This window comes from Cibotium barometz, chromosome 3 (genome assembly GCF_041138505.1).
Source record: "Cibotium barometz isolate CiBa-2024 chromosome 3, ASM4113850v1, whole genome shotgun sequence".
NCBI lineage: Eukaryota > Viridiplantae > Streptophyta > Polypodiopsida > Cyatheales > Cibotiaceae > Cibotium > Cibotium barometz.
In genome coordinates, this window is record NC_141048.1 from 69,065,129 (window position 1) to 69,086,566 (window position 21,438).

Below are 21,438 nucleotides of genomic sequence, written 5' to 3' on the forward strand. Positions count from 1 at the left end.
AAAAAGTCTAATTATCAAAAGTTCCATTACGGTGGCTCTCTTTCTATTGGTCCAAAGCCTTTCTCTCTCTAGAGGAAAAAGGCCAAAAGTTGAGTCCAAAATTCGCCTAATGCTTTGAAGGTTGAACATAAATCAGTATAGAAATGTTCTTGTTGACTCGGCTTCCAAGCCATAGATTGGCTCCTAAGGACAAGACCTGCATCAGGTAGGGTGGATGTTAACCCCATTCCATAGGTTAACAAGCTACTCTTCCCTATTCCATGGGTTAAAAAGTTGATCTCCCTACTAGACCTACTACACACGACGGTAAGAAATACGTGTCATGAAAAGGTACTATAAAAGTTGATCTCCCTACTACACACGACGGTAAGAAATACGTGTCATGAAAAGGTACTATAAAAGTTATTATCTCTATGAGAAAGTTGGCCATGTCCATGCTCCATAAGTTTATTTATGAGTTTCGGGCACTCAAGTGTGAATAAAGACCAATTGTATGTAAATCAATTTCTCATAATGCTTGATTGGCCCCTTTTGTGCCAATTGAGTCTACTCTTGTCTGTGTATGATGGTGTGAGAGAGTTGAGAGTAAAGGTTAATAGATTATTGGTGCATGTCCTTTCTACTTTGTGTATAAGAGAATAGAGAGTGAGGTGTATATGTCCTTGCAAGCATGGTGGATACAACCGCAATGGTGACAGCTCAGTGGTGAGATTCAAGGAGGTGGAACTGCATAACAAGTTAAGCTTGTGTTCTTCAACAAAACCAAGCTTGAGAGTGAGGTAAGTTCCCAACGACAGTTGTTCTTCTTCCTTGAATGAGTAGAGCTCTAAGAGAGAGTAGAGAAGAGGCATAACATACACTTCGATGAATGGGTTAATAGCTTACAATCAAGTAAGTGTAATACTTACCATTTAAAGTCCTTGTATTGTGAGCTAACATGCATGTCCTTGCCTATCATTTGCAAACCATCTCTCCCACAAACATCAAACTAACCAAACAATGTAGAAATTATCCTCAAAATAGCTCATCCATTGACAAATCTTCAAGGATTCTAAATAGCCACGTGATTGTGTGTGTCTCTCTGTGTGTGTGTGTGTGTGTGTGTGTGTGTGAGAGAGAGAGGGGGGGGGCCTTAATCAGACACACATTCTATACACAAGTTTAATCCATAGGCTTAGGAGAAAAGAAATGACAAGGGATACTTCAATCCTTCTATTCCAAGAATGATTTCACAAGTAGTAAAGGTTTCTATGTCAAAATTGTCTTGTGCAGCCCACCTTTTCAAACCCGAACCTTAGAGATGCTTGTTTTGGGTAGCTGGGGATTTCAAAACCAAACCTTAGAGATCAAGGTTGTTTGTTGCTATCGATTTCTTGCCTTTCCTTGTGGCTTTTTTGAAGGAAGAATATCGATTTCAAGCTATGCAACTACTTGATGTTGTAAATGGATGTTGGCACAATAACTTACCTACAACTACGTTGTAAAAATGCTTATTTCAAGATTGAGTACGGTAAGTATGTGTAATTGACAACATGCATGCCTGGACCATCCCTAAAAGCCATTTGTAAGCTCACAAACATCTGCTGGCTTCTCTTTCTTCGTTTTGGTACATGACGCCTCCATATCACGTGACTGGCATGCCTATCGTGCTCAAGGGCCCTCAGCTTGATATCATCAACCACTTTGTTCACCACACCAAACATTTTTTCACTTGTTTCGTATTTGCATGACTATTCCATAAGAGGAGCTTTCCTTCCCAAGAATTCATATCAACACTTCAATCATTACCATGGGTCTCATTCTTAACCATCTGCAAGGCATTGTGCATACACGAAGGTCATTCAATAAGAAGATGAAAACTATGAAGTATGATAATGCCATTCATGGAAACGATGCGGTTCGGACAATGCAATCCAAGCATTCCAACCAAGAGGAGTAAAAGTTGCCAGCCCAACAGAATAACATAAAAGCTCTATTAAGAAAGTCACACAGGAAATGTTGATGATGTTTCCGGAAGTAAGACAAATGTAAGATCATTACCAGTTTGCTGGAAGTACAAAAGGCATGATATAAAGTCTCAAACAACTTTTGCTTTAGTCATGTAAAGCCTATAAAATGCCCCACAGAGGGGGGTACACAAGCACAGTAAGGGGCTGCCAAGAAATCAACCTTGGAAATCTCATAATCACTGGCATAACCAACTAAACCTTATCTATATGTGTTATTAACAGACCAAATACAGCCGGTAATCGATATAATAAATCTTGCTGAAGCTAAATTTGTTGAAGCAAAAAGGCTTTCAAAAGACCAATTCATGATCATACTTCCTGTCTGCAAAAGTTATGGTTTCTGCTCTTAAACACTTCCACAGCCTGCAAAATTGCAAACAAGCAGGGCATTAATAGTCCCTGCTCTTTGTCAAGGCGCTTTCTAGTTCTCAATGTAAGATAAGTGATCTGCCTGGCTACACATATATCAAAATCATAAAGAAGCATACAACCTTGCAATAAAACTACGCATACAACCTTGCAATAAAACTTACTCATGAAATGAAAATCATGCATAATTGAGACGGAAGATGTCATTGTGCACAAAGTAGCTTCCTTGAGGTGTATGTAGCAAATGAAACAGCTGCAATGGCAACATGACAACCACACAGCACGACTTAATATGCAAGGATCAAAGATGGTCAAGCTGAGAACAAAAGGGAGAAAGTTATGCTGCATAGACACTTTGTTAAGCACAATCATGAGGTTTCTTGACTTCTAGTTGATTAATCATTGGCAAGAACAACATGACAACGCTTAGCAAATAACTAGCCATCTTAACCTTCTCTTCCTGCTACTTTTCCTCATGACTGGTCTAGGCTCTTAGGCAGGGCTCTTACTCGGTCTACCTTTCAATGATCAATTCACACCCTTTTTTATGGTAAGACTAAGAGTTTTTTGTAGCCCTTTCTACAAGCAAAAATATATTTTTTCCTTGATTTGAGCTTTTTGACACCCGATTGAGCTTTATTGTAAAGACTGTTGTGATTGAGTTAACAAAGATAGATGTGGGGCAGAAGACAAGAAAACACAAACACACACTAATCCTAACACTGTTCTTGTATTATGTACAATGAATGAAAGTATAAATGAATGTTCGAAGTACGAAAGGTGATCAGTGCCTGATCTCAGCCCAAGGTGCTGCAGATCTAGCAAATGTTGGCTGCCAAATCTTCTCCTTGCTCTCCAAACGCCTCTGTACTTCTGTGCTGAGAAGTTCCCTTAGATGAAGTTTAAAATGGAAGGTTGGAGTGCCTATTCATGGGTAAATTCCTGTCCAAGTAGATATACAGCCTTTTGCAAGCCCTACAAAAGTGTCATAAAAATCACTTAACGTGTTCACATTGGGCTAAAAAGTTGCCCAACCTTTAGCCCCTTGGCCAGGCTGGTCTGCACATGCTTAGACTACCCAAAATTTCCCCGTGGGCTGTTGGCTGCAGGCTGCCCACATGTTCCTTGGCTGCGGGCTGCCCACATAACCTTTGGCTGTTGTCCGCCTTATACTTGCAGATGGTTCAGATTTATGATTCTAAAACTCATTTGACACTTGCAAGCAGCAGTTGAATAAGACAGCCATCATGTAAGAAGCTGCTGTAAAACTTGTAATTGCAAAATAAAAAATCTAACCACACAAACAATGCCAATCAAAAGTACTTGTTGCTGACAACCACCCGTAAACTCATCTCCTTTGTGGGCTCATGATGTCAAGACAGAGTGTCCTGATTGTTTCTCCACCAAGGTTCTCTATGTTTGGAATATGTCGAAAGTTTCTTTGGATTTGAGAATATACCTGCTGAAATCATCAACCAAAAGAAAAACATAACAGGCAGAACCAAGAGACGAGTGCACACCGGGCCGCACAAATCTGCATGAGCCAGCTCCAAAGGTGCCATAGCTTGCCATGTAGCCTTCTTTGGAAAGGCCTCCCGATGATGTTTCCCTTTGAGATGAGTGACAAGAGCCCTCACGTGTGCCAACATACATCCACCAGTTGCTCCTGAAAAGCCTTTCTCAAGGCCTCCAAATGAAGATGTCCAAATCTAGCATGCCAAAATCGCCTGTGCGGGTGCTTGTGTGAGAGTAAAGAGTTGTGGGTTTCCTTGGTCCTCGATGCCTTGCCAAAGGATCTTGTCAGTAAGCGGGTTCCGAATGATCACAGAATCCTCCATAAAATCCACCTTAGTGCCCAATTTACAAATCTCATGTACAAGAAGGAGATGAAATCCTAAATCTGGCACATATAGCACTCTCGAGGTGTACTTCCCTCCATTGCCATCTGAAATGAAGGGCATTTTCCCTTCGCCAAGAATGGGGATAGTAGCGTTACCTCCAACGGCAACTTTGTCGAAGCGTTGCTGCAGCTCATCAAGCCAGTCCTTGCGATGAGTCATGTGCTATGTGGCAAATCAACTGAGGACAGTGGTAACAAGAAGGAAAAGCTTGCTCTACAACTGGATGGGGAGTATCGGACTCGAGATCAATCAGGATGACGAAAGCTGACTCCACAACTTTGGCAGATGAGCTTGCCCCTTTGTCCTGGGACTTTCCTTCCAAGTCCCACATGCGGCTCCGGCATTGTCGCCACAAGTGCCCCTATTTGGGGCAGTAATCACAAACCTTCTGGTTGCCAAAAGAATTCGGAGTTGAAGACCCCTTCGGCTTAGCATCCTTGGAGTCCTTAGAAACCTTAGAGGGAGGTGCCCCACCTTTACCTTTGTTACACTGCCCCCTCTCTGTCCAATGAAAGCCTGAAAGCCTGGTTACCTTTCTTTGGAGAAGAATTCCTAAATATGCTCTCTTGATCAAGAACCATAGCCACCAGCTCATCCCAGGTAATGGTTTCCATCCATCCGAAGGTAAGAAGTGAAGAATAGAAGCTCTCATATTTTGGGGACAACTGAGCAAGTAGCCGGATGGCCACATCCTCGGTGGAAATCTCCTTCCCGCACCCAGAAATCTCAGATCACAATGACTCAAGCTTGTTGATTTGACCCCGCATGGAGGTAGAATCAGTGGGTGAAAGCTTCAACATTTGAAGCTCCAAGGAAACTCTCTTCATGGGTGTCTTCCGGTCATAGATGTCGGAGAGTCTCTTCCAAGCAACATGTGCATGGATATCCCGTTTGATATGGGCAATGACTGAGGGTTGAGAGTTCAAAAGGATGAATGACCGAGTATGGGCATTGAGCCGATCCCATATGAGTAGCTTCGTGCGTAAGGGCATCCCTCGTATCGTCATCCTCTGCAGTGCTTCACATACGGAATTTAGGAGGTTGAAGAGTGGCACGGCCAACTCCATACATGTGGGGGGAGGGGAGGGGGGAGGCGAGGGGTTTGGAGGGGGGGGGGGAGGGGGAGGTAGGGGGGCAGTGGTGCTAGAAAATAGACCCTCCTTTCTCTTTATTGCCAAAGGAAGTCGGCTAGGCAAGCCTCATCGTTTAGGGGATCCCTTACTACTATATGGTCACATTGAAGTTGCTCCAATTGCAATACAAAATCCCTAATTTTAAGGTGATGCTATTTGGAGTTGTGTGGGGGTTGTCTTGGCCTCTATCTAAGCAAGAGAAAAGAGGGAGATTCTCCCTTCTGGTTGGCCTGCCTTTAGTCCCTCTACTGTGCGCTTTTCATATACATACAGGATTGAAGTCAGCCCCCTTAGCTGTGCGCCAACCAGCCATATACCCATCCCTGATTGCCCCTTCTCCTGTGCGCACGTCCGCTCTAATACATGACTGGCACTCTCGCTTGCTTGCCTGTGTGCCATCCCATGGGCAAATTCAGGTCGAGCAAGAAGGTGCCCTAGGCAACCAAGGCTTCCATGCACCAAGGGTGTACTTAGCCTACATACTTTCTCAGGAAGCCATAGCTCATAAGCTTGCTCTGTTAGCATATATAATCTTGTCACATGCACTCTGCACTGTAGTGTATGGTGACAAGATGGCTCATCATCAATGCATCATTGTACAGCAGTAGGACCCTTTAGAAATTGTCGTATGCCGTGGCCCCATTATAATCCTCAATCCAAGATATGTCAAGCACGAGCTACGTAGGTCATTCCTCAGTCAGTCAAGTCCCTTAACCCACTTGAAAAGAATCATTCATGCATGTAGAGTCAGTAGAAGCCTTAGGGTTTGCATTAAATCACGGTCTACATTTGCATAGCATTCATCTCCATGTGCATATAAACCATTGCAAAAGCCTTAGAACATTATTCAACGTTATTAGCATATTTATTGGCATTTATTTAGCATTATTATCATCATATTTCAGCATTTATCTCATGAGCAAGTCATGTAGCATTTAATGCTTAAGTCGGCCAGCTCTATAGCCAGCCGACCAGCACCATAAGCTCGTATAAATAGCATCGTTTGCATCTCATCATTCCATCTCAACATTCAAGTATAATATATTCAGCATTTAGCCCTTTGGATCATCATCACTTGGAGCATAGAAGCATACCTGAGCATAAAACGCATCATCAACAATCAGCCCAAGGAAGAAGCGCTTTAGGCCTTGCGTTTCTCAGCCTATAGCAGATTTCAGCATACGCATTCATCATCGTTTGCTCCATCCTCCCGGGTGAAGGTAAACGCAGCATATTCATGCATTCATTTTGCATATTCACAGCCTAGAACAGTCCCAGTTCAGCCCACCTATCAGCCACAGTTTGTAGCCTTCTTGTCCCATAAACCTTATAAAATTTAGAGAAGGGTTTAGAAGTCTACAAAACCCATAAGAAAACACATGTTATCAAACAAAGTCATGTGCACATGCCTCCAGGTATCAAGTGTCCTTGGCCCCACGGACACTCCACGCCATAAATACAAGGCAATGTCCACACCTAAAGACAGCTCTGTAGCCATTTATATGGTATTGATATGTGGACGTAGACGAATAATGCGCCCGAACACTTTTCCCCTCCTTTGGAGTCCCCCCCCCAGGGGGCGTGTGTACACACTATTATGATAGTGTGTAAGGTAAGTGACCTTATGTCATGTGCATCCCGCACTTGGATGCCACGTATACATATCTGTATAGAAGGTGCGGGACCTAGGATGGTAAACGGGTCCCCCAAAACGAGTCAGCCAGGGTTCCATCCCAGTCGTCCTTAAAATCTAGACCCTTAGGCTAAGGTCCTTTATACCTATTTTCAATTAATTCCAATTGCACATTGGAAAGTTTGTTTTGAATTTCTGTTTCAGGGGAAACCATTTTAGACACTAGGAGGATTTTTATATCCAAAAATATCTCAATTTTGGATTATCTCCCTCCTCTAGACATTTTCTCTCTCCAGACCAAAACAAGGTAAAACAGGATCTTTCTTTTATTTCAAAGAGGGGAATAATTATAAGATCAGAAGGGGAGGTTCTTACACCTGTACACCTCAAAAGCTGGAGGGAGGGGGAGGAATCTTACATCCTACCCCACTTAAAAAACGCGAGATGTCCTCATCTCGTAAACTAGAGGACAACTCTTTCCCTTAAGATCCAACTGATTCCAAGGTCAGGTGTGCATCATCCTGCACATGAAATAGTGCCAGTCCACGCTGCGAGTCTCCCTCTGGAATGATGTCAGTGATTCTATGTATCTGGTATGGTACTGGATGCCAGATCATTGTGTAGATAAGTTAGGGTTTGCTTATAGGAAAGGGAAGGGGCCAGCCCATAGGGCTACCCCAAGTACTTGTGTGGGCATGGGGACAGTGTAAAACCACCCCCATGAGGGCCAGGAAGGCCACCCCCATGAGGGCCAGGAAGGCCCTGGCTGTACCCACCAGCCATGGGTAGTCCATGGAGGGTTGTAGGGCAGCCCTAGGGACATGCCGACAGGTCAACCAGCCTTGTGATGGCTGTAGGGCAAGTATGGGGCAGCCCATACAGGCTGCCCAGCCTCCAGAACAGCAGGCGCCTAAGTGCCCAGCCCCTATCTCCCATGCGCATAAATGCCCAGCCATGGATTAAGTCATGCGCAGCATTTAATATAATTTAATGCTGTAATATTCAGTCGTGGAGCCATTTTGGGACAGCCGGCTGCATTAAAGGCAACCGACTGGTCATCCTGGAGTACTATAAATACCAAGGCCCACAATCCATTCTTTCATCTCATAATTCACCAAGTGCTAAGGCAATCAAGGGCCAGGACAGCTGAGGAGTGCTAACGCAAAGGGATGAAGGACTGCAAGTCAAGGGCAGAGTTATCTCAGCCAGGAAAGGTCAAGTTTTCCCTGTATTTTCTTCAGATTTACATCATTCTAATAAAGCAAATACGCCATTCGTGGTGGGGGCCCTATAGAGGATATTCGGGACCCAATACTGTGTCCTCTCCTCTCTCCCTCTCTCTCTATTTTCCGCACATCTTCATTCAGTTTTGTGCGTTAATTCCGTTGCAAAAAGTGTGCTGATTTCTGAGCATTGAAGTTACCAATCTCCCCCGAAGCTTCTACATGTTACAATGCTATCAAAGCCTACTTCAAGTGCAAAGATTCAGTAAAGAAACCAGAATTTTTTCTCGCTAGTGTGGTTGGTTTTCAGCCTCCGGAAGTCTCCCACACACATAGTGGATGGTCGGACTCCTATGGCGAGCTTCGACGACGAGAGAGACCAAGAACCTTGGGACCAAAGTGCACCAGGCAACCCAGCTAGGGCACCAGGCTTGAGTGTTACATATATGTTACAGCAGATGATGCGAGCAATCGCAGACCAAACAACCAAGTTGGAAGAGCAGAAGACGCAGATTTTGGCTCTGGAAGAGCGTACTCGTTCTAATATTGCAATTGGCGGTGTGTTACAACAGAATGGTCATCCAGTAGCTTACATGTCTCGTAAGTTACTGCCCGTAGAGAAAAATTACTCAATCTATGACCGTGAACTCCTAGCAGTTATACAGGCCTTGAAACATTGGAAATATTTTCTTTATGGCCGTGACTTTGAGGTTCACACTGACCATCAGGCATTACGCTGGATTCAGACAATGCCAAGTGCACAGTGGAGTGATCGAACACCGCTGGAGCCAGATATTCCAGCAATTCAATGGTATGATTGAGTACCTTCCACGAAAGGCCAATCCAGTTGCCGATGCTTTGAGCAGGAAGGGACGAGTGACTTCGATTCAAACCACTAGACTCGATCTTGTTGGTACAGGACTAGATGACATGAAGCACACGTACGCGGATTCCGAGGAATTCGGTACACAATGGGAACAGGCATTGGATGCCACAGGACCATGCCACTTTCTGATACGTGATGGTTGGCTTTTCTACAAAGGCCGACTGTGTGTCATGAAGTCGTTAAGGGCAGCTCTTCTCCATGATGCCCATGACGCCATTACTGGTGGTCATAGGGGCATGAATTCAACTCTGGAGAAATTGGAACGGCAATATTATTGGCCAAAGATGAGACGAGATGTGTTTACATATGTACAATGCTGTGATATTTGTCAAAAGGTGAAAGCTCCTCGTGGAAAGAAGATAGGGTTGTTACAGCCCTTGCCAATTCCTGAAGATATTTCAATGAACTTTGTCACGAAAGTGTTTGGACTTAACATCCACACATATTTTCAACCATTGCTACAAAGTGTCGAAAGCATGTAAACACCTCTGCTTTCGCTTTCAAAGGGTAAACCCTAGCAAACCTGGAGTAGTCATCAATGAATGTGACGAAGTAAAGATGCCCCCTATGGATGGTGTCCGCATTGGACCACATACATCACTATGTATGAGCTGTAATTTACTTTCAGCTCTAACAGCTCCATCTTTAGGGAATGGTTTTCGTTGCATCTTTCCCAAAATACACCCCACATACATGTCTTGTTGGAGACTCAAGAGGCGGCATATTATCAACCATATGATGCTTCTGCAAAAGCATCGAACTCCGAAAATTTACATGCCCAAAACGAGCATGCCATAGCTCTGCATCATACATAGCAGGAGTGTGGGCAGCCACTATATTTGCATCATAAGTACGCTTGTCATAGCTGTCTAGCTTATACAAGCCTTTGTATCGTGTTCCAGAAGTGACTATTTCATAACCCTTTGATGGGTCTTTTACCAAACACTTCCCATCTTCAAATTCAACCTTTAAACCTTGGTCGTTTATGGCTAAGACGGAGAGCAGATTTTTCTTTATCCCTGGAACATACAATACATTTTTCATACATATATTGGCACCATTGGCTGCAATAAGTATGACATTGCCAATTCCCTTTACTGGATATGTGGTATGATCTGCACATGATACAGTGCAGCCATTTGAAGCATAAACCGAGTGCTGAAATACATCTTTGCATGAAGTGATGTGGCTTGAAGCAACATTATCAAAATACCATGATACATCCTGTCTGTCAGATGCAATGTAAGACATATCATTGTTTAAAGCACTTGGTGTGTCACTAGTACATGTGACCAAAAAAGTGTACTCTTCTTGAATTACATTAGCTGATTGCTGTGCTTTGTCATCAGAAGAGTCTGCTACTACATTGCCTGCTTCTTTCCTTTTCTCTTTTGCAATCCGCTTTCTACATTCACTGATATAGTGTCCAGGCTTATGGCAGTAGTGACATTTGCCTTTCTTTTTGGGCATGTTTGCATCCCCTTTGTCAGACTTTTCACCACCAGAAGAGGACTGTCCATGACCAGCCTTGCTAGATTGTTGTCCCCCATGCCTAAAGCTCTTTGCTTTACCCTTATCCTTGGCTGTAAATGCCTTGTCTCCACCACGGTTGCTCGATAAGTTTGCCCTTGTTTGCTCTTCCTGCAAGAGTAAATCCACCAGCTCTTCAAAAGTGACGGGATCACCACCTCCTCTCATAGAGAGGTTGAGAGAGGTGTGTGAGCCCAAGTAGGAAGGTGGTAAAGAATGAAGAGTGTTGGTGACCAGCTGTGTGTCTGGAATAACCTCATCAATGTTGAGCAATTGTTCCTGCAAATCTTTCACTTTGGTGAGATGATCTGCCATGGAGTCACCCTCATCCATAGAAAGAAGATCCAATTGCCTCTTCAAAGTATGCAACTCTTGCCTCGTTGCGTACCTGATACATTGCTTCCAATGTGATGTCTTGCAAGAACGAATGTGCGGAATAATAGTGCTATCAATGACATGGCCTATGCATCCCTAGAGTCCCATCTCTTTTGCTCTTGTGTCGGAGCAGGTTCTACCTCAGGAGCTCTTTGAGCACCTCCCCTTTGAGGCGTGGCTGACTGTATGGTAAGTGGACGTGTGTCACCACACACAATGCCCCAAAGCCCTTTGGCTACCAGCAAATTACGGATCATGAAACTCTAGAGGGAGTAGTTAGATCCATCTAACTTGTCCCCCTGGGTGAGCACACCAAATACATCTATAGCATTTTGAGCCATGTCAACAAAATATACCTGCAAGCAAACCAAGCACCAATGTGCACTGCCAGGCAACCAAATGTCCTGTGCAAATTTTTGCCTACAAACTGAAGCAAGTGTAAACCTGCACCAAATTGTCCAATTACACACAATGTGTATACATATGCGACAAATCATAGCTGTAATGCCCGATTACATGCTCCAATTTGAAAAGCCCCAATTTTTATGCACTGCAATTGCTTCAATGTGCAATTAATTGGCCAATTTTCACAAAAGCCCCAAATTTTTGCAAATGAAAGAGGCCCAATTTGCTGATTTTGACCTCAATTTGAAAAACCCCCAAATTCCAACAGCATGTATGATTTTTCCAATTTGGCATGAAATTGAGAAATCCCCAAAATTATTTGAACCCTGCACCAAATAGGGATTTTTCCTGGCACAAGGGGATTTTTGGCAAACCCCAAGAAATTGTTGAACCTGACCTGCCTTGAAATGGCTGCAAAGCTGTGTTTTTTTTTTTGAAAAAAAATAATTCAATAAAAATCTGAATTAATGGTACCTGCAGGCGTGGACAGTACGAGTGGCAGTACAAAAGCTGGCCAGTGCAGGTAAGTACAGGCAGCACGTGTGTTGGGACTCTGAAACTGGCCCACGTGGGAAGTACAGGTGGCAGGACAGTCTGTAGTGGAGGACGTGCGCCTGCAGGTTCAGAAGAGGTGCCAGGCAGTGTCAGAGAGGACAAGCAGGCGGGTGTAGGCCAGCATCTGGACGGAACCGCTTGTCAAACGGGAACGCTGGACGGAACCGGTTCAGGAGAAGCATGTGCGGCGGTGCCAAACAGCGAAGGCGAAACTGCCAGGAGTAGGTGCTGGAGAAGTACACACCGGAATGGAGTGACCCGAGGGGAGTGGCATCCGGAACTGCACGCGCCGGAATGGAGTGACCCGTAGGGAGTGGCGTCCAGAACTATGCAAACGGAAGCTCACTGGCCAGGAGACGGAAATGGGCGCCAACGCTTGGCTGGGCACTAGCACGGCCGGCTGGGTGGGAGGTGCCGCCTACGAGTTGAGCGGCGGTGGTCCTCCCCGCACTAACGCCACCGGTTTTGGGCGGAGCAAAGACGAACGGAACCCCTACATCGACGGAAAGCTCACAGCGATGGACAGACTGTTTTCGACGACGGACGGAATTGTGCAGGCGACGGAATTTCACAGTTATCGGACGGAAACTCACAGTTTGCTGCAAATTTCAGGGACAGAACTCCACAAGCAGCCCCCAGCTGTTGGTGTTGGACTCACACACTCACACACACGGAAACCTGCACATTAGGGTTAGGTGCAAGAAGAAGAAGCTCACACAGAAATGAGAGAGAGAGAGAGAGAGAGAGAGAGAGAGAGAGAGAGAGAGAGAGCCAAAAGTGTGGTAGCCACAAAATGCAAGTCAACCCTTGCATGTGTCACATCCATATAATATAGAAGTACAAAATATTATATGTAGAGTGTCCTTTCACACTTGATATCCAAGGGAGAAACCACATGGGAAAAAGTACCCTTGGTTAAGCCCTGTTCACATATAGCATTACCATAAGTGAGCATATGCCTACATGACTAACTATGGCTGAGAATGACCTACGTAGCTCGTGCCTGACTTATCTTGGACTGAGGATTACAATGGGGTCACGGCATACGACAAATATCATCCTACTGGGTTCTAATATTGTTACAATGTTGCACTGATGATGATGAGCCAGTTTGTCACCATGCACTACAGTGCAGAGTGCATGTGACATTCCCTCCTGCTTAGCTTAGCGGCAGGTTCATGGCTTCCAAGTAGTCCACCAACAACTAGGGTACTCTTGAAAGAACTCCTCGTCTAGCCATACAGCTTCGTGGGTGCCTCGATCTCGGAATTTAGCATAGAACTGAAGTATCTGTCGACCGGAACCATGCTTCCAAGGATGAAGAAGGATCTGCTCGAGCTCAATGACTTTTGCTTCGTCTACCACGTCTGGTTGTCTTGCAAAAAATTACGTGCTGCATCATGCTGAAGTCCTGAGAATCCTACTGTAATAGGTGATCTAGGTTGAAAACCATACATAAGCATGAAAGGACTAAAACCTGTACTCGTATGCTTAGTATTGTTATATGCAAATTCTAACATAGGAAGATAATCCTCCCATGAACTCTATCTTTTGGATACATATGCTCGAAGCATATCCTCCAAAATCTGATTCACTCTTTCAGTCTGGCCATCAGATTGAGGATGATCTGAGGAACTCAAATTCAAAGTTATTTCCAACTTCTCAAAAACAAGTTTCTAAAAATCACTCGTAAACTTAGAGTCCCTATCACTGACTATGTCCTACGGTAACCCCTACAGTCTAAACAATTGCTCGATAAACTGTCGTGCCAATTGCGTAGCTGTAATAGTCTTCCGGGTCGGTAAAAATCTAGCCATTTTTGTCAAGCGATCTACCACAACCCAAATAGAATCGTGGCCTTGATGTGTTCTTGGCAATCCGGTAATAAAATCCATGGAAATACTTTCCCATTTATTACCTGGGATTTGCAAAGGATGCAACAACCCAGCCTGTCTAAAGCGTTCAACTTTATTTGCCTGACAAATTTGACACTTGAGAACATAACCTTCTACATACCCTTTCATCTTTGGCCAATAAAAAGTGTGTTTCACTAACGAAAGCGTCCTGTGTACCCCAAGGTGTCTAGCAGAAGGAGCATCGTGACACTCCTTAAAAATCTTGGACCTAATGTCCGGGATCTGTGGTACACAAATTTTGTCATTACAGAATAGTAAGCCATTCCAAATCATCCACTGGCCTCCTGCAGCCTGAATAGTAGACTGCTCACTCATCGAGTCTTGGTCAATCAATGAGCTCCCGTCCTGGATCTTCTGCCAAAATGGACCAAAATAACTATCAGTCTTGCAACGCCCTCTCAATGACTGAAATAAGTCAGTAGAAATCTCGGTGAACGACAAAGTATTCACCTCTCGAATTCGACTAAGTGCATCTGCAATACTATTCATGGACTCTTTCCGATAACGGATCTCAAAATCAAAATCTTGCATTAACTCCGCCCAACGAGCTTTCCTTCCTCTCAAATCATCGGCATCACACACATACTTGATTGACTGATGATCAGTCAATACCACAAACTTGGAGCCATATAAATAATGTCTCCAAACCTTGAGAGCATGAATCACAGCATAAAGCTCCTTCTCAAGGGTTGGCCAACGAGATTGAGTGTCATCTAGCTTTTTACTTTCAAAAGCAACCGGTCTACCATCTTGAAATAAAGCAACCCCGATAGCATAGTCACTGGCATCAGTTTCAAGAACATAAGGCCGACTAGGATCAGGTAATGCTAAGATAGGTGCTTCCTTGACTTTATCTTTCAAAAGTCTAAAGGCCATATCCAAATCGTTATTCCAAGTGATAGGCTGATTTGACTTGCGTCCACGACCTTTCAATAAGTCGGTCATCGGTAGTGTGAGCTGAGAGTACTCCCGTACAGATTTCCGAAGAAAAACAACAAAACCGAGAAAAGAACGAAGTTGTTTCACTGTTCGCGGTATAGGCCAGTCCTCCAGAACCTTCTAAACTCGGTCATAGTCAATGCTCAATCCATCTCGAGTGATCTTGTGTCCCAAGTAAATGATGTCGGTCATAAAGAACTCACATTTACTTAACTTAGCATATAGTCGATTCTGTCTTTATATAGATAAGACAATCGTGAGGTGTCTGACATGATCCTCAAGAGTACGACTATAAATCAAAATATAATCCAAGAACACCACCACAAATTTTCCCAAATGTTCACGAAAAAGATCATTCATCATTTGCTGGAAAGTGGCTGGAGCATTGCTAACCCAAAAGGTAATACGAGAAACTCGTAATGGCCATACCTAGTCCGAAAGGCGGTTCTTTCGACATGCCTTTCATGAATACGTATCTGGTGATAACCAGTACGTAAATCTATCTTCGTGAAATATTTCGCTCCTCCTAACTGGTCAATCAGGTCATCTGATCTAGGGAGAGGATAACGGTTCTTAATGGTCAGTTTGTTCATGTCACGTGCATCCCGCACTTGGATGCCACATAGACATTTCTGTACAGAAGGTGCAGGACCTGGGATGGTGAACTGGTCCCATGTGTGAGCCCAGTCCGGGACGAGTCACCCAGGGATCCATCTCAGTCGTCCGAGGTCAGGTGTGCATTGTTTTGCACATGAGTCCAAGGTCAGGTGTGCACTGTCTTGCACATGAAACAGTGCCAGTCCGCGCTGTGAGTCTCCCTCTAGAATGATGTCAGTGGTTCTGTGTATCTGGTAAGGTACCGGATGCCAGATCACTGAGTAGAGTATGTTTAGGACAAGGGGCCAGCCCATAGGGCTACCCCGGAGCTTAGTATGGGCATGGAAATGGTGTGAAACCATCCTCATGTGGGCCAGTAAGGCCTAGGCTGGATCCACCAGCCATGGAAGGACTGTAGGACAGTCCTAGGGCAAAGATCAGACCATTTCCGGGAGGGTACAGCCTTCATAGGGCTGTAGGGCAAGTATGGGGCAGCCCATGCAAGCTGCCCAGCCCATGGATTGTGGGCAAGGGCTATGCCCAGCCCTTCAGAAGCAGGCGCCTGATGACCAGCCAGCCAAGAAGTGATGCGCAGGATTTATGGGAATTTTTCCAGCATTTAATGGGATTTTTCAGCATTAAATGCTGAATATCCAGTCGTGGGACATATCTGATGCTGGCCGCCTGCTCTTATGTTGGCCGACTGCCCCTGAAGGGTAGTATAAATAGAAGAGGTCCACAATCCCATCTTTCATCTCAGTATTCACCAAGTGCTCAAGCCAATCAAGGGCCAGACAAGCCAAGGAGATTGCTAAGCAAAGGGGTGGACTTCTGAAGGTCAAGGGCAGGGATTTTCCCAGCTAAGAAAGGTCAAGTTTTCTGTATTTGTTTTCAGATCTACATCATTCTAATAAAGCAAATACACCATCCGTGGTGGGGGCCCTACAGAGGGTAACTGGGACCCAATACTGTGTCCTCTCCATCTCCCCCTTCTCTCTCTATTTTTCTGCACATCTCCTTTCAGTTTGTGCGTTAATTTCCGTCGCGAAAAGAGTGCTGATTTCTGAGTTTTGAAGTACCGATCCTTTTCCGAAGCTTCCGCATATTACAGTGGTGTCAGAGCCTACTTCAAGGACAAAGATTCAGCAAAGAAAACCAGAAAATTTTCTCGCTTGTGTGGTTGGTTTTTAGACGCCGGTGGACTACCCCTTTCAGAGTGACTCCTGTCCCTCGAAGGACGGTTGGTTTTTAGCCTCCGGAACCCTCCGGAAGTCTCCCACACAGATAGTGGATGGTTAGATTGCGTTCCAGAAAGGAATTGCATTTTCCCGCTATGGCGAGCTTCGGCGACGAGAGAGAACCAGAACCATGGGACCAGGGTGCACCAGGCAGCCCAGCTAGGGCACCAGGCTTGAGTGTCACAGACATGTTCCAACAGATGATGCGAGCAATCGCAGACCAAACAGCCAAATTGGATGAGCAGAAGGCGCGGATCTTGGCTCTGGAGGAGCGTTCCCGCTCTCCAGCGTCGCGTTTTCCATCTCCTCCTCCCTCTCCTTCCGTATCCCAGATACCAGATCCTCGTCACAGGGACCCTCTCACGGGGTCACAGCCGTAGCCAAGCTCCTTGCTTGAGTTGCAGATGCGTGCATTGGAGATCCGACAACGAGAAGACGACGCCATGCGACGCGTGGAACACGAGCGTTACCTCAAAGCTTTGGACGCCAGATTGACACCGACGGCGCCCTCGAATCATTTTCTCGAGAAAATGAATTTCAGTAAGTATAATGGTAAACTCGATCCCACAACTCTTTATTCATGGTTACATCAATTTGAAGCTTACTTTGCCGCAATTAGGAAAACAGATACTGACAAAGTGATCTTAGCTAGTTGGTACTTGGAAGGTGAGGCCATTCCTTGGTGGACTTAGTGGGCTCATGCCCACACCAGAGCAGGTATGGCAGCTTATGTGTGGGACGAGTTCGTCCGCGACCTTAAGCAGCGGTTTTTACCGCCCCACTACCTTGAGCGACTCGAAGATGAGTTCAGGGGAGCGCGTCAAAACGCGCAACCAGTCCTTCAGTTTGCCAATAAAATTTCGACCTTGTGTCTGCAATTAGGCTTATCTGATATACGGACAAGAAAGGGCAGTTTTTGTATGGCCTAGACACGCAAATCCAATGGGAGGTGCGTATGTTTAGGCCAGCCACCTTTGAGGACGCACTCTCGCTTGCGCAGAGTGCAAAAATGAAACACAGTGGTGGCAAGCCCAAGACTTCCTAGCCGGCTTCTCCCATGGCTAACACCTCGGGGGGCAAAAGCCAGAACCAAACGGGGTCTTCCCCAGGACAGAGCCCGGGAGCCTCTGGCTCCAAGAACTCGAACAATGAGTCTAAGCTTACTCCAGACCAAAAAGCGGAGGCAGGCAAGACAGGTGGCAAGTTGAGTGCTGAGGAGCTTTCTCAGTACAAGAAGGAGGGTAGATGTTTCTTTTGTCATACAAAAGGACATACTTCTCAGGATTGTCCGAAGAAGCCTCCAAAGGCCGCCACCGCCTCCACAGCTTCCGTGGTGAGCTGAGCTCCCACACAGATCCCACAGCGGCTAACCCTAGTTCTTTAACCCCCGGTGCTTCAGTTGGAGCAATTATTAGCCGGGAGCTCGAAGATAAGCAGAAGGGCGCCCATGACCAAGAGTTTGAGTGCAACGAATTGCTCAAGTCCTTTGGCTGCATAGGTGGCCAGAGAGTCATTGTCTTGTTTGACAGCGGCAGCACAGAGGATGTGGTCACGGAACAGGCCGCTAGGCGTGCCCGTTTCGAGCTGACTCCGGTGGACAAACAGGTTGAGGGTTTTAGCACAGGTATGACAACGAGAGTCAAGTATGAAGCTCTAGGTGCTAAGTTAGTGATTCAGGGCATAGAGTTTGTGCGTGACTTTATGGTTGTCCCTCTTGTAGGAGCAGACATAATTTTGGGTATCCAATGGTTTCACAAGTTTCTCCCTGATGTCAAGTGGGACAAGCACACGTTCCAGATCAATCGGAATGTGTCAAACACACCGGTGACCATGAAGTGTGAGCCCGGTATTCCGAACTTTCCGCTCATAAGCCACTTGCAGGCTAAGCGAGCAGTCCGTAAAGGCCCACAGTGTGCGATGATTTACATCCAGACAGCCCAGACGGTGGCCAGTGCTTCCGAGAAGTACTCGGTTCTCCATGAAAAGTTCCAGAAGATTTTTCTTCGGGACAGCCTCCCTCCCCAGCTCCCCCCGTCCAGACCGAAGGATCACAGGATTGACCTCCTCCTAGGCTCGGAACCCCCGAGCAAGTTTCCGTATCGCCTTTCTAAGGCAATGGAATCGGTTGGACCGCCAACTCCAAGAATTGTTGCAAGCTGGCTTTATCCGCCCCAGCGTGTCGCCATTTGCAGCACCGATCTTCGAATTGACTATATTCTCGAGAGGTTGAATGGAGCAAAGGTGTTCTCAAAACTGGATTTAACCACGTACGGATTGTAGAGGGGGACATCCCCAAGACAGCCTTCCGTACAGAACAGGCCCACTATGAATTTGTGGTCATGCCATTTGGTTTGACGAACGCCCCAGCTACATTTAACCGCATGATGATGCGTGTTTTCCGGGAGTTGATTGGAGAGTGTGTGTTCATATTTTTGGACGACATACTCATATTTTCAGCTACAGTTGAGCAGCATGACATTGTTGTGGAGAAAGTCCTTAAGTAGTACACTTAGTACTTTCAATGTACTAAGTGCACTATGTGTACTAGTGCAATATACACGTGTGATAGGGGAGTCACACACTCACACTTGGTGAGTTGACTTATCCCCACATATGTCTCTCTCTCTCTCTCCCTTCTCTTTCTCTGTGTATGTCTCCCACATGAAAACCTAACCCTAACTCTTAATCTCCCATCAGTATGGGCATGGAAATGGTGTGAAACCATCCCCATGTGGGCCAGTAAGGCCTAGGCTCGACCCACCAGCCATGGAAGGACTGTAGGACAGTCCTAGGGCAAAGATCAGACCATTTTCAGGAGGGTACAGCCTTCATAGGGCTGTAGGGCAAGTATGGGGCAGCCCATGCAGGCTGCCCAGCCCATGGACTGTGGGCAAGGGCTATGCCCAGCCCTTCAGAAGCAGGCGCCTGATGACCAGCCAGCCAGGAAGTGATGCGCAGGATTTATGGGAATTTTTCCAACATTTAATGGGAATTTTCAGCATTAAATGCTGAACATATCTGAAGACTTGCCTTCTGTCGTGTTAGCCATAGGTGCGGAGAACTTTCTTTTATGCTTGTTCCCCTGCTCGGTAACGGGTTTCGACTTGGAAGAGACCATTGTATCATCATAAATACGAACTGAATGAATGGCCTCGTCCAATGTTTTACATTTGTTATTTTTAACCTGTAATCGGTACGAGTCTGGTAAACCAGCTACGAAAAATCCCAAAAGAGTAGTGGGATCCATCTTTGTAGCTTTCATCTGCAAGTCACGAAACTTCTGGAGGTAGACCTCATAAGTGAGGTGCTGCGAGGTCATGGTCAAAGCTGAAAACCGGGCAACAACATCATAATCATCCTCTTTCTTGAGGAATTCTTTCTTGAAGACGTCTTCGAATTGTGCCCAAGTTGTTGGCTTAGGGTTGAGTTCCTTCCACCAAAGCAAAGCTTTGCCGGACAGGAAACCTGCTGCTAACTGGATCTTCTTTCCATCATCATATGGATGAAACTGAAAGTGAACTTGCCACTTATGTAGCCACGTGTCCACGATCTCCTTGGTGCGCTGCTTTTTCTCGCCCCCGCCGGAGTAATGTTGGGGCCTAAAGCAAAAGCCAAGGTATCCATACCTGAGAAAGTAGAGAGGGTAGTGGTCAATAGAGCAATGGAGTTTTGCAAAGCTTGCATCTGGGCTGCGATTTGTGCCTGACGTTCCGTCGAAGAAGCTTCAAGAGCTACTTTGAACTCTTGGAAATCTGATTTTGACACAAAATCGTCAAAAAGATCGGCATCAGTACCTTCCGTAGCCGGCAAGCCTTCGCGTTCCACAAGGGGCTCCAACTCCGATTCTTGGGTCGACATCTTGAAGAGGGTAAATGGAGAGAAAATTCGATCTTTGCACAACAAAAGTGCGAGGGAACTTGACAGCTTGAGAGCTTGAAAACTTGAGAGATGTGTGGCAAGAAGCCCACTTGAGGGGGATTATAAAGATAGCTCCAAAAGCTAAAAATCTCCAAAAGCTAGGCTTAGCTTTTGCTTTGTTTTTGTGTTTATATATATATATATATATATATATATATATATATATATATATATATATATATATATATATATATATATGCTTGCACAAAGCATGAAAAACTGGGTTTCTCGCAACTGCCGATGCGCTCTGACTGTCAGCAGTGAAGATAGAGGTGGCAAACTCCTATCCAACACCCAAGTCAGCCATAAGCCGTCTGAGCCACACACACTCAACCGTAGCTGTGAAAGCTGCCCTGTACTCAGCTTCACAACTAGAAGTGGCCACAGTAGGTTGCTTCTTGCTCAACCAAGATATATATATATATATATATATATATATATATATATATATATATATATATATATATATATTCTAGGTTCTTTTAAAACAAACACCTTTGAAACCTTGGAGGAGGGGTTTTTTAAAAATTAAACTCCCAAAAAAAAAACGAAAGCTCTAAAAAAACGTGGGCTTTCCTTGTTTTTGTTTTTTCCTCCTGGATTAGACCCGCCCGACGTTTGAAGCTGTCGTCAACCATGCTGCCGTCGCCAACTGTTGCCGGCGCCTGAAGTGCAGTCGGCGCCTGCGTGGGCCTGGGTATCACGGCAGCGTGGCCCTGCCGGTTTGGCCTAGGCGCCTGCCCCCCTGGCCTCGGCGCTGCCTGGGCTGGCTACGCAAGCCTGGCCGCCAAGCATAGGCACTGCCTGGGCT

The 21,438-nt window shown here is 45.5% G+C and overlaps 1 protein-coding gene across 1 annotated transcript in view; it reads right to left on the reverse strand.

Annotated features, from left to right (window-relative positions):
- Positions 1 to 1,962: 1,962 nt before the first annotated feature.
- The window catches only part of LOC147640463 (nuclear transport factor 2B-like), a 30,626-nt gene continuing 11,150 nt past the window's right edge, over positions 1,963 to 21,438 (reverse strand). The window contains exons 2-3 of the mRNA XM_086780916.1: positions 2,543 to 2,631; positions 1,963 to 2,372 (exon numbers count right to left, since the gene is read on the reverse strand). Of these exons, the coding sequence (XP_086637042.1) occupies positions 2,557 to 2,631 (75 nt within the window). The 3' untranslated portion in view covers positions 1,963 to 2,372; positions 2,543 to 2,556. The remainder of the gene's footprint in view (positions 2,373 to 2,542; positions 2,632 to 21,438) is intronic.